The sequence below is a fragment of the Equus caballus genome, chromosome 27 (assembly GCF_041296265.1).
Source record: "Equus caballus isolate H_3958 breed thoroughbred chromosome 27, TB-T2T, whole genome shotgun sequence".
Classification (NCBI taxonomy): Eukaryota; Metazoa; Chordata; class Mammalia; order Perissodactyla; family Equidae; genus Equus; species Equus caballus.
In genome coordinates, this window is record NC_091710.1 from 42355150 (window position 1) to 42371315 (window position 16166).

Below are 16166 nucleotides of genomic sequence, written 5' to 3' on the forward strand. Positions count from 1 at the left end.
TTAAATTATTAACAAATTCTATTTATTCATTAAGTAACAGTACTAAAACAAGAAAGAGTATTATAGTTGCAGGCTTAACTTTCTTTTGATGCTTGAGCTATCTGGTCCACAACATCTTGTATTTTTTCAAATAATCAGCACTTGATAACAAATGACTGAGAGTCAGGCTCTAGCAAGCTATTTGTCTTCCAGATGCTAATAGGACTGTACTGAAGCAGTCTTGTAGTTCTTCATATTTAGTGCCCTAAAATTGGAAAATAAATGCACATTTAATTTTATAGGTACAGGTAATACATCTGCACATTCTTGTAAAAATGTTTTGCAATAAAAAATTAACAATTAAAAACCAAATTTTCTCACCAAATTAAAAAGCTTTACTTTATACACGGCAGATATATTTTCAAAATGTAATTGAAGAAGGAAAAATTGGTTTATAGGACCAAATTTAAATACTACCATCCAGGGAAGTTCATTAGTTTTAAAATTAGGGTAAAAGAAGCTGAAACTTGATTTAGGATAATATTTGTGGTAATGTGAAAAGAAAGAGACTTCAATAAACTCAAAATTACTAAACAAAAGATAAAACTTCTGATTTTTCAAAAAAGCAATCAGTTACTCTTTTCTTTTCTCTGCTCCAAACACATATGCTGGGCAGTACAGGACTTTCTCAGGTCTGTTCTCTGGATAGAAAAGAACACACAGAAAGCCTGAAGGCACCACCCGCCAAAAAAAATTCCATCTATTTGAGGTCGAGTGTGGTGAGGAAAATTCTAATTTTACTGCCCATTCTGTTATATGTATAGATACACTTGGGCACAGTACTGACAGGTGGCTTGCCAAAGGATGAAAGGTCAAAGGACATGGAAAAAAGGCTCCACATCTTGCTGTTTCCAGTCCAATACTCTAGCAACTGCCCACACATAATATTATTCCTGTAGACAACAGCTAAATTACATAAATAATGAAGGGCAATCTTACTTCTGTGATATAATAATAATGTTGGTATTATAATCACTGTCCACAAGTGATAAAGATGTACTACTGATTTTATAAAAGAAAAGAACGTGAATTTGGTGTCCTTTACCTAACCCACTGTATGATCACACCGAAGTTAGAAATATGTAAATTAGTTTAATTGGCATTAAAACTTTTTCAATGAATAGATAGAAAGGTAATCAAATAAATTCTACTTATTTACAGTCTTTCGCGCACACATACAAAAAGAATGATGGAGTGTCCTTCTCTAATTTACATCCTGACCTCTTAAGAACTTCATTTCAACTTAGAAAGTGCTCAAAAACTGGGTAAAATTGAACTTTTAAGGGGCTGGCCCCGTGGCCGAGTGGTTAAGTTCGCGCGCTCCGCTGCAGGCGGCCCAGTGTTTCGTTAGTTCGAATCCTGGGCGCGGACATGGCACTGCTCATCAGACCATGCTGAGGCAGCGTCCCACATGCCACAACTAGAAGAACCCACAACGAAGAATACACAACTATGTACCGGGGGGCTTTGGGGAGAAAAAGGAAAAAATAAAATCTTTAAAAAAAAAAAATTGAACTTTTAAAATACCTTAATAATATACTTTTCTTCAAAGTATTATCAAGTGATGTGAATAGTGTTTTTAATTAACCAAAATATTTCCTGTTCTCATAGAAGATTATTTCAAAGTGAAGGATAGAAATCTTAACGTGTCATTAGGATTCCTCACAATTACTGAGAGTCTGGAGCCCACACAGACATAATCATTTAACAAGGGTCAAAAAGTCCCTTTGAGAAACAGACAATGTTAACACGTACTGCTAATTGAACTATAAATATATAAATAATCTCAAACAACTCATAATACGGTGCTTAAAAAATTATGGACAGAACAGTTTGGTACAGTTAAATTAAGCTTTTTCCATTGGGAATTTCAGAAGCTGGAAAAGAACTTCTACATTGGAAAGCAGAAATACAGATGGAGCTGAGATTTCTAAAGTCACCCAAATTTGTCATTTCTAAAAGTATGCACAAATAAAAGATTATGTCGAAGAAATCTAAAAGTTGAGAACAATTTTTCATGGTATATGGGCTAAATGTAACATATTACTACCTTTTGACATTCAAAGTCATTATACTTTCAATCGGTCTGCTTTTTGGTCCACCTGGTGGGTGGAAAATCTTAACATCTTTGCTGGAAATCTGGTTTGTCGATTTAACCATATAAGGGTCAGCAGAATGTGAAGGGTAAGGGTCAAATGTTCCTGCCTTCATTCCACCAGCCTATAAATAAAAATGAGACAATTTAATGTGGTTTTGTAAAATGCTTCCAACAAAATTAGATTTTGATGAAGTTCATAAATATTTGTGTATTGTCTATAAAGTTAGTTTTACATTTAAAGAAAGTTGTCCATACTGTTTAATTCAAATACCAGCAAAGAGTATCGCTACCGCCAATGTTACGGGGTCAGCACACTGTAATTCCAGAAGTTCTCTATTAAAATGCAAATGTTTATAGGAAGGTAATATTCTAGACTATTGCCAAGCATTAATATTTTAGTGAGAGTTTATCAGACCTGGTATTACCTAGTTAGACGGTGAGCCTATTACTGAGAGAATGAGACCTAGGTCACACATATTTTGATAGAGAAAGGAGTTAAGGCTCAGAACCAGAGGATGGAGAAGAGGCCAAGGGTGAAGTTTGTCCAACAGAGAGCCTGGCATAACATGAGTTTACTAAGCATCAGTCAGTGATGGTGAAGATACTGAAAAGAAGGAATAGCACAGAGAAACAGGTGAGAGGAAAATAGGATCTCCTCTACTTTCAACTTTTCTTGTAGTCTATTAACAGTAGTCAATTAAAATATTTTTTTTACATGTACACAAAACAGACAAATATTTGCTTTGACTTTTAAATTGATTTACCACGATTTTAATCTTTATATTATACATAGTCACCAAGAAAACTACAAAATCATAATAATCCATTTAATTAGGCATCCTTTCTCTTAGAGCATCTAAGCCAAACATACATGAAAAGTTAATTCATTTGAAAGACATGGTTGTTAATTTTTCAAGTTTTCCAGATTGAGGACACACGAATTTTCTTGAAGAGCAACAAAGAATACGGAAACTGAAGCAAAGTAAAATAAATTCATTAATAAATGTAAAAACAAAATCGATGAATTAAAAACAGAAAAATACATACGATAAATAAACTAACCCATCAGATTATACCTTAAAAAATAAATTAAACGGATAAATCTATATTATAATTAAGAATGAGAATGGAGTGGAGAGAACCTATACATATATGGAATACCAAAAAACATAAAATAATATTTTTGTAAACCACCACGTTAATAAATTTGAAAACCTGAATGAAATGAAAAATTTTCAAAGGAAATATAAATGTCAAAATTGACTTAGAGAGGGGCTGGCCCCGTGGCCAAGTGGTTACGTTCGCGCGCTCCGCTGCAGGCGGCCCAGTGTTTCGTTAGTTCGAATCCTGGGCGCGGACATGGCACTGCTCATCAGACCACGCTGAGGCAGCATCCCACATGCCACAACTAGAAGAACCCACAACAAAGAATACAGAACTATGTACCGGGGGGGCTTTGGGGAGAAAAAGGAAAAAATAAAATCTTTAAAAAAAAAAAAAATTGACTTAGAGATAGAAAACCTACAGAAAACAAATAGGCACCATGCAAGAAATTAAGCCCAGAACATTTCCTATGAGAATTCTTTCAAGCCTTCAAGAAACAAGTATTTCTGGTGCTATTTAAACTGTTACAGATCATAAAAAAAGGAGGAAATCTCCCTGATTATTTGAAGATGCTAGTATCTATTTACACCAAAATAGAACAAAGCATACAACAACAAAAAAAGTATAGACCAGTCACACTTAAAATTATTGCAATAAATTGGAAAGAAGGGAGCAAAATTATTTGCAGATAATCATATATCCGAAAACCCAAACAGAAACAAAAGAACACCCATTAGAACATAAGAAAGTTTAATGAAGTGGCCAGTTATTTTAAAAAATCAAATGTTTTTATAAAGACAAATTATGTGAGGGGAAATATATAGGGGAAAAAGCTATTGACCAGAGCCTTAAAATAAGTAGGAATAAATATAAGATATATAAACTTATGTGAAGTCAAATATAAAATTCTATAAGGGAAATAAAAATTTTATAAGTAGTTTACTTCTAGATCAGATCAGGAGATTCAAATTATGAATATGCTAATACATCCAAAAATCTAAAGATTTAACTTTACGACAACATACAAAAGGTCTTGTTTTTTGCCAGAACTTTACAAAATAATCCCAAAGTTCCAGAGAATAAATATGGGAGAACAGCCAATACAACACTTTTAAAGAATAACAAGAAGAGATTAGACCACCCAATATTAATAGCAATTAAAAGCCGTTTGGTACTGACAGAAATAAACAAACATTGGTCAAACAGAATGGAAATCCAGAAGAAAAAAAACCCTCAAAAATGGGAATTTTTATTTGATAAAGGTGACATTTCAAAGCAGTGGTGTTAAAAATTACTTTATCAGTGAGATTAGGAACAACTGGCTTTTTAAACAATGAGTTTTATTGAAGTTTAATTCATGTACAATAAACTGCACCCATTTAAAGTTTACAGCTCTATGAGTTCTGAAAGATGTTTATACCCTTGAACCACAACCACAATCAAGACACAGAACACATTCCCCCCAAAAAACTGCCCTAAAAAACAATCCTTATGGCAATTAAATTAAATAAATAAACAAAAAAATTAACTTTCCAAAATTAAAAAAAAAAGATCCTCCTGCCCTAAAAACTGGATTTTGAAAAAGATAAAAGCTGAACCCTTACCTCACTCTTCATATCAAAATATATTTCAGATGAAGATGCAAAAGGATAAGACTAATAGAAGAAATCAAGAGTGTATATTTTTCTAATATGGGTGGTAAAGTCATTCTGAGAACGGCATCAAACTCAGCACAAAGGATTGAAAAATCTGACTACATCAAATTATTAAGTTTCTGAATAGCACAAAATATTACAAGCAACGTCAAAGATCCAATAGATTAGAAAAATTATTTTCAAGACAAATGACAAAAGAACAATATCCTTAATATACAAAAAGATCTTACAAATCAATATGAAAAAGATAAATACCCTAATAGAAAATCCACAGGGGAAATGAACAGGCAATTCACAGAGGAAAAAATTAAGTATAAGCTAAGGTTTATAAACTATAAGAAGCATTTTAATTTATATTCACACCTAAATTTCAGCAGAGAAACATAGTTCATTTTAATCACCATTTCAAAAACTGAAAGATGGTCAGGCTTTTTATGGTTTTGAGAAAAACTGTCCCTAAGATCTAGAGGGGCACTTAGAAAATACGTCGTCAATTCAAATACATTCAAAGTGATTAGCAATCACTTCATTACAAGAGCTTCATTACTCCCCACTCTAGCCATGCTTTGCGACTTCTCATAATTTTGTAAAAACGAGTTTCATGATTCTTGGCGTGAATACAAATAGAAGTTTATTATTTCCATGGGTAATAAAATAATTTGACAGCAAGAGGCAACATTTCTTTATAATGCTTACCATTTCTTCATTCTACAATTTTTAACTTACCTTTTTTCCAGGAGAGCAGGGTTTAAAGGGGCTTGCAAGTACTTCTTTCTTCTCTGCTTTTTTAAGCGGCGGTAAAGGCTTCTCAGACAAATAAGGATTGGAATCAAAATATTCCCTTGGGTAAAGATTTAACTTGAAAGGTGTCCCTTTAAGTAAATCATGGTGTTTTTCATTCTCTTTCTGCAAATTTAAGAGTTTGAAATTATAGAGCATAAATTACTCAAATTGGAAGTAACAGAGTCAAATCTTCTTTTAAATTTTAATATAAGCATGTAGGTTTTTAAATATACATTGCTGGGTTCACTTTTTTAAACATTCCTTTGTTATGGTCTGTTTTTATGAGACAAAAGATATGCTTGCTTATGAACAGGCACAACTATGATTGTTCATTTGGGATATAAATTTATTTGAAATATAGAGATCTATTATTATCTGAACACGTCTATATTAACTATCTGAGTGATGTGATATAATTTGAAAAAGACTGGCCTCTAGTTCAAACCCGAACTCCTTCCTGCTTTTTAGCATTTCTTAGGGACTCTGGGAAATTTACTTACCCTTTTAGTGTCACATTTTCTTCAACTGTAAATGAGGATATCTCCCCTCCCCCACCCCTTAAATCTGTTGTAAAGATTAAAGGAGACCATGTGTACAAAGTACCTGGCATATGGTAGGCTCTCAATAAATGTCAGTTTTTACTTCCAAGAATAAGGAATACTTACTTTTTATACAATATATCATTCTTATATTACAACATTACTAACTACCTAGTATTCAAGCAAAACAGAAGTCATTTTTTCCCCTCCCATATTGCAATCTTCTCTATGGGACAACACTAAGTATAAAAATTGCTGTTGATAATGTAGAAAAAAATTTAAATTATGAGTTATCCATTCAAAAAGACAGCTACAAAAATACTGATGCATTTTTTCACTTTTTAAAAATATGAAATCTGATATTTCATCATTCAACCAACAACTGAAAACGTCTCGTAAACGAAATTTAAATAGATAGTCAATGCAGGGAAGATGACTTTTCATTACGAAGAACGAAGAACGCTGTAGTAACACTTCCAGAAACGTTCCCCCTTTTTGGATTTTTCTCTTGCTTTTGCTTGTCCTCTTCCTTCCTGCAGCCTATAGGAATTTCACGCCTTCTTGGTGATCTCCTCCCCCTCTTCCACACCACAATGGTACTGATAATTTAACTATTCCTTTATCCTTTTGGGCAGTGTTTCTCAAATTCTAATTTTCACAGAAATCACTTGATTATTTCATTTACAAATTACCAGGCTCCTTCCCTCCGAGATTTTTTATCTTATCGATCTGCTGTAAGGCCCATTAATCTGCGGTTTTAACAGTCACCCCGGGTGATTCAGATGCAGGTGATCACAAGACAGTGCTTAAGGATCACCTTTTACTAGAGTATGGTCACCTTTTACTAAAACACTGTATTTGTTCTACCAACCCCTGTCCTAGAGTATTCAGTTGAGCAGTGATTGGCACATATATGTGAGGAAAGTAGGCAAAGCCAAGAAAAGAAACCCCCAAAACGATTAGAGGTGACAGTGTCCAGCTGTCACGGAGTGCTGATTCCAGAGCTGTGCTAGAAAACCTGATTCCCAGGATAAGGGGTTGAGGACACAGAAAAGACTGGTCTTCCTCAGTAGTGGGGAGTAAGCCCTGAATTGAGCATTGCTCCTGCCCCACCTACCAAACCTTAAAAGCAAGACATGAAAAAATCAAACCATTTCCAAATACTTTAACTGCATCTCACAACAAAGCCCAAGAATATTTATAAGGATACAAAAATATACAGCACTCAACAAGACAAAATTCACAATGCCTGACATCCAATCAAAAATTACCAGTAATGCGGGGCTGGCCCCGTGGCCGAGTGGTTAAGTTCGCGCGCTCCGCTGCAGGCAGCCCAGTGTTTCATTAGTTCGAATCCTGGGCGCGGACATGGCACTGCTCATCAGACCATGCTGAGGCAGCGTCCCACATGCCACAACTAGAAGAACCCACAACAAAGAATACACAACTATGTACCGGGGGGGCTTTGGGGAGAAAAAGGAAAAAATAAAATCTTTAAAAAAAAAAAAGAAAAATTACCAGTAATGCAAAGAAGTAGGAAAATATGACCCATCCTGAGCGGAAAACTCCATCGTTCAAAATCAACCAAGAACTGACACAACTGTTAGAATTAGCAGAGAAGGACATTAAAACAGTAATTAAACCATCTTCTATATGCTCATAAAGTTAAGTAGAGACACAGAAGATATAAAAAACACTCAGATCGAACTTCTAGAGAGCAAAACCACAGTGTGTGAGATTAAAAATACACAGGGTGACATTAAGAGCAGTTAGACATTGCAGAAGAATAGGGTGGTGACTTTGAAGACAGCAATAGAAACTACTCAAAATGAAATACAGAAAAGGAAAAAAAAGAATGAAAAAAACGAAAGTGAACAGAGCATTGGTACATTATGGAACAATATCAAGGGACCCAAGGCACAAGTAATTGGAGTCTCTGAAGGAGAGGAGAAAGAGGGAGGCACAGAAAAAATATCTGAAGAAATAATAGCTGAAAATACTGCAAACTTGATGAAAACTATAAACCCACAGATCCAAGAAGTTTAATAAACCTCAAGCACAAGAAGCATGAGGAAAACAACACCAAGCCACATCAGAATCAAATTGCTCAGATGAGTGATAAAGAAAATCTTTAAAGTAGCCAGAGAAAAAGACAGTACATATAGAACAACAAAAACAAGCATGACAGCAGATTTCTTGTCAGAAACAAGTCAAGCAAATATACAGTGGAGTAATCTCTTTAAAATTCTAAAAGCAAAGATACATTTTTAAAAATTATTTTAAGAATTAATTTTAAGAAATCCAGGGACATAAACTTTCTGGCTCATGAATAAGAAGTTCTGAAAATAAGAACACAAGAGCTTTACTATAAGGAGAGGAAAGTATCTTATAAAGTTTAGGATGAAAGACTAATTACTGAGCCATTGATAAAGTTGCCTTGTATGTACTTATATATTATTATTATCCCTATAGACGAAAAGTTGTTTATAAATAATTTTACATAAACTGAATATTCTATACATAGAAAGAGAGATGCTGGGGCCGGCCCCGTGGCACAGCAGTTACGAGCGCACATTCCACTTCGGCGGCTCAGGGTTCACTGGTTCGGATCCTGGGTGTGGACATGGCACTGCTTGGCAAGCCATGCTGTGGTAGGCATCCCACATATAAAGTAGAGGAAGATGGGCACAGATGTTAGCTCAGGGCCAGTCTTCCTCAGCAAAAAGAGGAGGATTGGCGGCAGATGTTAGCTCAGGGCTAATCTTCCTCCAAAAAAAAAAAAAAAAGAGAAAGAAACAGAGATGCTTATTTTCAGATGACCAAGATTTCTGCCCAATTTAATAGAAAACTTTTCCTGGCTTTGGACACACTCATTTGCAAAATTAGCCACTATCCTTTTACCTCACAGCCCTACTGCCACTTAAAACCACCATGGCAAAACTGTTGAAGACTGCATGCCTAAAAACACAAAAACGAAAAGAACTAGCAAAACGGTTGTCATTTAATTTCTGTCGCTTAAAGTCCAAACAAACTTGACTTTTCATTACCATCAGCTTTCTTTATGTTGATATTATTAAATTATGTTGATATTATTAAATTATGTTGATATTGTTCCAAAATTTATAAGGGTTTCTCTATTCATTCACATGTAGGCATTCCCCATAAAGTGAATAGGTTTCATTATAAGTCAAATATTGTATAAAGTGAGTGTAAGAGGCATATGCTGGTACATTTCAGTTTTTATTTCTGCCATTTAATAAAGTGAGTAGTTTTTTCACAACCTTTTTCTCTCTCTTCTGTGGGTATTCATCCATTCTCCACTCTCCACTTTCTCCCTTCTCCCCGTCACTCCTCCATTCCATTCACTCAGCATAGCGGCTTCTTGATCAGCCCAAAAGTACTACCACCTCCACTTTCTTAGGCAGAAGTTACTAGGGTGTGGTGGGAATGTGGCTAAGGGTGAGGATATGACTCTTTTACTTAAAATAGCACAAAGTTGACCATGCCAAGTTAAGAGAAGTCTCATAGCTAGTTCAGAGAGATGTAAGATAGATGTGGTCAATTGCAGAGGAGACAAAAGTTCATCATAGGAAGAGCTGAGAAGATCTACAGCCTGATGTGGAAATCTAAGATGAAAAAGGTAAAATTATCACAATTCATAAACATCAGTCTGCCATTGCCCCAGTAATATAAGTAGATACAACAAAACAAAACATAATTAGACCACAAGTGAATTCTCTAAGTCAGCTAAATAAGAGAAAGGTTGAAAAATGTTAAAATACATTATTTTACCTTATAATTCAGTCTCGGTGCATCGTAGAAATCAGCAGAGTGTGAAAACTGTTTACCTATGGTAATATTCGCATAGCTAAGGAAGGAAAACAAGTAATGGTGACTTCAGGTTCTGGAACGTCAAATTTGATCTTATTTTTTTAAGTTCAAAACAAATTATATGAAAGTATTAAAAATATCTTACCCATATCCAGTTCCTTTCTTGCCTGGGCTTGTGTATAAATTCTTTCCAGGTACCACATATTTTTCCCGGGGTTTTGACTGTGCACTGAAGAATGGGACTGGACCTCCTATTGTCCCATAGTAGCTTCCTAATCCACATCTTAAATACAGTAGTAAAAGGAGCAGGTTAAAATGGCAAACTTCACGTTATATATATTTTACCACAATTTATAAAAAATGATTGAAAAAGGAGCAAAACATATGCAATGGAATTGATTTGCTTAACTTTGATGAGAAAAGAAAAAACAATTTTTGTAAGTTTTTCATCTAACTTCCCCCAGTTTTCAAAGTCACAAACTCTGAGATAGTAAGTTTTTAATTTTTTATGCTTATTTTAAATCTTCCACATAACAAAACTTCATCATCTCTGTAAAGTTAGAATAGTTTCCAGGAATTCAGTTAACTATAACAATAAGTAGACCCTTTTGTGGTTTTAGATGAATTTCTTGACACTTTATGGCAAGTTAGCTAATAAATGGCTGATTTCTTCTGACTATGCACTCACTAGAAACTATACTTTCAAAACATGTATGTAAAAGTATTGTTTCCACTGCTGATGGCAAAGTGTATCTCATGGAATTTTGGTGCCGATTTTCTTCTTTTGTGTTTAAACTTATTTCTTCACTATCGAAAAATATTAATCAAATATTTTTTCTTCAATTTTAAATTTTTAAATTTTCCGAACCCACAATATATATTTAATCATTAAACTATTTATCATCTAGCACTTGTAACAAATGCTTCCTTTAAAATTTTCACGATAAAAAGGACGACTAATGTTAGTAAGTCATAGTCTCTAATTTCCAAGTTATCATTGAAGTAAATAAGATTTAGTAATCAGAAAATGGTCTACAAGACAAATGAAACCTTATTATTATCAAAATGACACTGTTTATACATTTGAATTAAAAATTTCAAAAACTAGAAACACATCAACATTGATTACTTATTATCTCTGGCCTACAAATAAAGGTTCCATTAAGAGAAGACATTCATTTTCATTAATCGCTATTTATAAACATATGTCATAAATTCTAAAATACAGTAAGGAAATAAGACAAGGACACAGCACAGAAAAGGACAATTATGCACAGGCATAATCTAACTAGAACGTGATTTTATGCAAGCATTAAGAATCAGTACATTTAGAATTTATTAAACGCCTACGGTTCCATAATTTGCTGTCGAAGAAGTACCAGTATGAGGGCTGGTTATTTATATCACCAATCTCTCTTTTTGGAAATGCTTTCTATATCCCACAAAATTAAAGATGTTTTTCACACATCTGTGAGCTTTAAAAAGAAAGAAAAATTACTCTAATTCTAAAACTGTTATTATTTCTTGGCTGACAAATGAATAAAAGCGTATTATAAACTAATGTATCAAGGCAACAATTTCCAATTATTACCACAAGAGGTCAAAGTTCATCAAGGGGGAGGAAACTCAAAAATAGGAAAAAGTTATTTAAAGGGTAAAATACATACATTAGATAAAAAAGAAATGAAGTAGTGAATCAAAAAATGCACGTTTGAATTTAAATCAAAGAATAAAATGAAGAGGCCCAAGAAAAAGTAATAATAATAAATAATTCAAACCTATCCAAAGTGTGAAAAGGTTAAAAACTATTAAACTATAATAACAGATAAGAAACTCCCCACTCTTAATAAAAACTTAGCAATTTTGACTTAGAAGAATGCACCTTTACTGAGCTCAAGAAAATACCACAAATAAGCACAAAATTAGCCTTCAACCAATCCTCATCTATCATAAATTCTAAATTGAGTCAACGTTATTGAGCATGGCTTATAAAGCTCAGCTTTATAATATGATATAGACTATCCAGTTTTATTTGTTTAATGATTTAAAGGTAAGAAAAAAAATCAACCTTGAGGTGACAACTGTCACAACTAAAATATTGTTAAACCCCATGCGTGTATCTTCACAATGATTTTTAAATAACATATCTTTGATAAATTATCTTCTTTATCAAAAATAAGACTCCTAATTTTTTATTCATACTATTTAAAAGTTTTTAAAAAGCAGAAAAAAATAGTCAAGGGCACAGATAAAGAAATTTTTTCCCTCATCTGACTATTGTAAGGTTTCCAAACAAATTTATTTTCATTATTTAGTTGGCTTTTATTATAAAATTCTCTATAAACTGATAGAGAACAGTGACATAGATAATCAAAAATTTAATGTGATAATGAGAATCTACTTAATGAAAATTACCTGTCAACTTAAACCATTCAATATAACCATCTCTACGTAAGACAAACTTAACCTAAGAATCAGACTTTAAAAAATGAGTCGGACATTAGTCAGTCCTATGGGAAAACAAACACTTAATTTAGGCTAGAGGAGAGAAAGGTGCAAGACATGTATTTCAGATTTTTCTCCCAAACACTTACGGCTTTTTTTCTCCACTGCTAGGGAGAAAGGCTTTGCTTAGATTTTTTTTGGCTTCTTCCATCATACGCCGTCTCCTCACTTGATTCAGATTTACATAGCCTTCGCCTTCAAAAATTCTTACAAAATGGGGATCAAAATAACCTGCCTGGAGATTTGACATTTCCTTCGATCCCCCAGGCAGCATCTGTCTATTTTTGCTTGCAGCCTCATTAAAGGGTCCTTTAAAAGTAAAGCAGGAATATCATGACTTTGAGCTCACTAGTAGTTAAAGAATATGAAAAATAACTGAGGGAGAAAACGGCCATGCACCTTTGGAAAAAAGTAAAATTACCTCTGACGAGAATATATGAAGGCAGGATAGCCCAATGAAATGAGCTCCTTGCTCTTATCAAATTAAGTTCTCTCTTAACTCTATGGAAATTTCACAAGTTTATTCAACTTTACAACTAACACTTTGAAAAATATCATTTAACTTAAATATTAAATCCAAAATTTCGTATAGAAAATATCCACTATTAGGCTGTAAAGAAAACCAAATATACTTACTATTAAATGATGACACATATTTATCCCCAACAGTAACATATTCCATCTCACTGAAGAGGCCAATCCTCTCCATATCGGTTTTCCCTCCTTCTGCAGGCATCGTTGCTATTTGTGGTGGTGTTCTCTATAGTGGTAACTTCAAAAGATTCCTTAGGGCTACTGCTTTTATAGCAAAACCCTACTTTGTGTTGAAAACTACAGGGGAAAAGTTTAGGGAAAAAAAATGATTACTAAATTTCAGTCCAAATTACTTTCAGTCTAACATTCAGTTAACATTCACTATAAAACAACAGTCCCAACGCATGTGGGGAAAGAATCTACTGTGTGGGGCTGGAGGAGAATAATGGGACTTAAAATTATCACCTCGAACCCTCCTCTTGACTGTCCAGGGGAAGTATCCATAAATTACACAGAAATGTGTATGACAGCATCTGTTGCATTGCCATTCATCTGTTGTGTGCACAAGTGAAAAAAACAACCATTGGCTTGTGCTTCCCAGTTTATAAGCCAAGGTAAGAATCTTTTCCCTTAAATTTCGAGCAAGCTGTTTCAACACCACAAAACACGCTTGCCTACTTAGAACTGTGGCTCATCTGAGCATGAATCATTGCTAATACATACGATCAAAGGGGCGTGTGAAGATTCTGTTTAAATTAAAGCATAAGGAAATACAACCCCCTTTCCCCATCCTACCTCTTCTTCTGATCAAGGGATGTCTTAAAACCAAACACCAGTCTGTTGAGGCGAACTACTTCGGTTTGTGTCCATCCCTACTGCCCAACAACAAAGGCTTCCTGTGCTGCTACAGGGGCTCAAATCCTGTAAATGGCTCACAAGGTCCGCTATCTCCCTCATCTGTCACTATAGGGATCCCCACCCTGGCACATGGGCCCCATTTGTGTTCTTCCAGTTCTGATGGGGCTGTCTCCAGCCACAGGACCATGGCACATGCTGTTTCACTTTAGGCTGGTACTTCACTGTGCCGACCCCTCTTGTTCCCCCAATTAACATAATCCTTCGGATTGTTTAGCTCATCCATCACTTGGTTAATTCCCTCTATCATAGCGGTATGTACCTCTCCTTCCAAGCCCTCATCATGGTTATTGAATGGGTTATCATTTTACATTCACCGTGCAGAGATCCTTTAATTAAGAGCTGTTTCCCCCACTAAACTGTGGGCTGCAGGAAGGCCGGAACCGTGGTATGAGTTGGGTTCTTCCTCACCACAGTATTCCCAGTGTTTGCGCAGCGTCTGGCACACAACCAAGCGAGCCACAGACAGAGGGAAGGAGGCAAGAAAAGAAAGAACAGAAGTTCTTGCTTTGAATTTTTCCACTACTTAACTTTTCTTGAGCAACGTTTGCAAAATCATTCATTCACATATTTAACAGATACTTTGCAAACCCCTCCTCTGGGTAAAGCTCGCTGGTAGAAGCTAGGAAAACTGAGACCTTAAAAGGCATCGATCCTACCCCCAGAGAGCTTACAATCTAGTAGACAAGAATGGAATTAAGGACAACACAAGATGGCAAGTTCCCTTGAAAGGCACGGATAAAGCGCCGTGGGCGGTGATGGAGGGGCAGAAAACTTCGGCTGAGGTGATGGGGCAAAGGATTTCCCATTAGGGAAACGGAGGATCGGAGTAGGCAGGTATCTAAAGCGCCACCTGGCGACCAAGAGGACCAAATCACCTCTCAGAAGGGCACCCAGCCCGACTACCGAGATCAGAGGGTCCCACGGCCAGTCCGGATGAACTCAGCTGAAGCAGCCACGGGACCTACGAGTCACGCTCGTGCCACGATTCCGCGCGGGGCGCCGCCACGAGAGGCCTCTGCACGGCCCGCGCACCGCCCCTGTTTATTGTGGCGCGTCGCCTGGGGTACGGGAGAATCCATTCCAAGTACGCTACGCAGGATACATGGAGAGTTCCAGTCCGCATCGAGGACCACACAGACGGATTTACGAGGCTCCGCAGGATACGAGTGACTCAACCAATAGAATTTACCGAAAATCAGTCTTCTGCTTCCCGCCCCGTTACCCATCCGAGAGGAGATGTAGTGTGGTACGCCCCATGACGTACGCGGCGGGGCATGTTGGGAGTTGTAGTCTCTCTTCCCATGCCCCGCCCCCTCGATGACGCCACTTCCGGGCCAGCTTCCTGAGCCCGGGAGCGGACGTCAGCGCGTCTGTCATCGCCACGTCGCAGACATGGTGAGTACCTCTGCTCGCCACCGACCCCCGCGTGTCCCCTCGGGCTTCAGTAGCCGCCAGGAGTACAGCTCCTCAGCCTTTGAAAGGAACTGGTCCTGCGGGGCCCACGGCGGCAGCTGTCCCTCCGTGGGCTGGGCCGCCTTATCCTCGGCCCGTTCCCGCTAGGGCCCGAGGAAACTGCCCCGCACAACCTGAGCCCACCATCTCGGCCGCGTTTGATCCGCTCCGGGCCTCCTTGTGAATGCATTTTGAGAACGAGGGATTATTCGGCGTTTTTGAAAGTTTTGATGAAGATTGGACCTAGGAAAGATATAAGTAACTTTCATCAAATACTCCATTCCCTTGGCCCCCGTGATGTCACACTGCCCTGGTTTCCCTCCTGTGTAATTGCTCAGCCAGGTCCTCCGATCCCTGTCTTACATGGGTTGTTCTTCAGGGATACTTTTCTTTGCACACTAATCTTTCTCTCAGGTTTGTATCTCCAGCTTGGGCCTTTATTTTGAGCTCCAGATTCACATATTTACTAACTGTACCTCCACCTGGATAGCTGATAGGTTCTTCGGACTCAGAAGGTTCAAAACTGACTCATCATTTCCACCTCCCCTCGTCCCGCACCTGCTCTTCCTCCAGTGATCTCCATGTCAGTAAATGGCACCACCATCCACCCTGCTGTGCATGCCAAAACCTGGGAAGTCATCCTTGACATCTCCCACTTCTCAACTCTCAGTAAGCAAGTCTTATGGACTCTACTTCTAAACGGCCATG

General features: G+C 36.7%; 2 protein-coding genes across 7 annotated transcripts in view; one reads left to right on the forward strand and one right to left on the reverse strand.

Moving 5' to 3' along the window:
• Positions 1-15320, reverse strand: CFAP96 (cilia and flagella associated protein 96). Of its 4 annotated transcripts, none has more exons than XM_070253171.1 (8): positions 15196-15320; positions 13191-13385; positions 12644-12863; positions 10195-10332; positions 10011-10086; positions 5623-5802; positions 2090-2259; positions 1-244 (listed from the first exon to the last, which is right to left on the reverse strand). In XM_070253171.1, exons 2-8 carry the CDS (start codon positions 13288-13290, stop codon positions 196-198), a joined length of 933 nt encoding a protein of 310 aa, XP_070109272.1. In that variant the 5' UTR covers positions 13291-13385; positions 15196-15320; the 3' UTR covers positions 1-195. The 4 variants fall into 4 exon arrangements, with proteins under 4 accessions (XP_070109272.1, XP_001916338.2, XP_005606436.2 ...); XM_001916303.5 differs by having other exon boundaries at positions 14910-15261; XM_005606379.4 differs by lacking the exon at positions 15196-15320 and adding an exon at positions 14882-15139.
• UFSP2 (UFM1 specific peptidase 2) overlaps positions 15167-16166 on the forward strand; it is a 22023-nt gene continuing 21023 nt past the window's right edge. The window contains exons 1-2 of one of the 3 annotated variants that reach the window (XM_070253163.1): positions 15330-15401; positions 16032-16127. In XM_070253163.1, the coding sequence (XP_070109264.1) occupies positions 16050-16127 (78 nt within the window). In that variant the 5' untranslated portion in view covers positions 15330-15401; positions 16032-16049. Of the gene's footprint in view, positions 15402-15948; positions 16128-16166 lie in introns of all 3 variants that reach the window. The other 2 variants (XM_070253164.1, XM_005606383.4) reach the window with 2 other exon arrangements.

What these genes read in the sequence shown, in the direction of transcription:
- CFAP96 (XM_070253171.1), bottom strand. Translation starts at nt 13,290, where the DNA reads ATGCCTGCAGAAGGAGGGAAAACCGATATGGAGAGGATTGGCCTCTTC. An exon ending in AGCAGTGGAGAAAAAAAGCC is followed by an intron (nt 10,333 to 12,643) that starts GTAAGTGTTTGG and finishes ACTGTATTTAAG; the next exon opens with ATGTGGATTAGGAAGCTACT. An exon ending in CCTGCTCTCCTGGAAAAAAG is followed by an intron (nt 2,260 to 5,622) that starts GTAAGTTAAAAA and finishes TTTTATTTATAG; the next exon opens with GCTGGTGGAATGAAGGCAGG.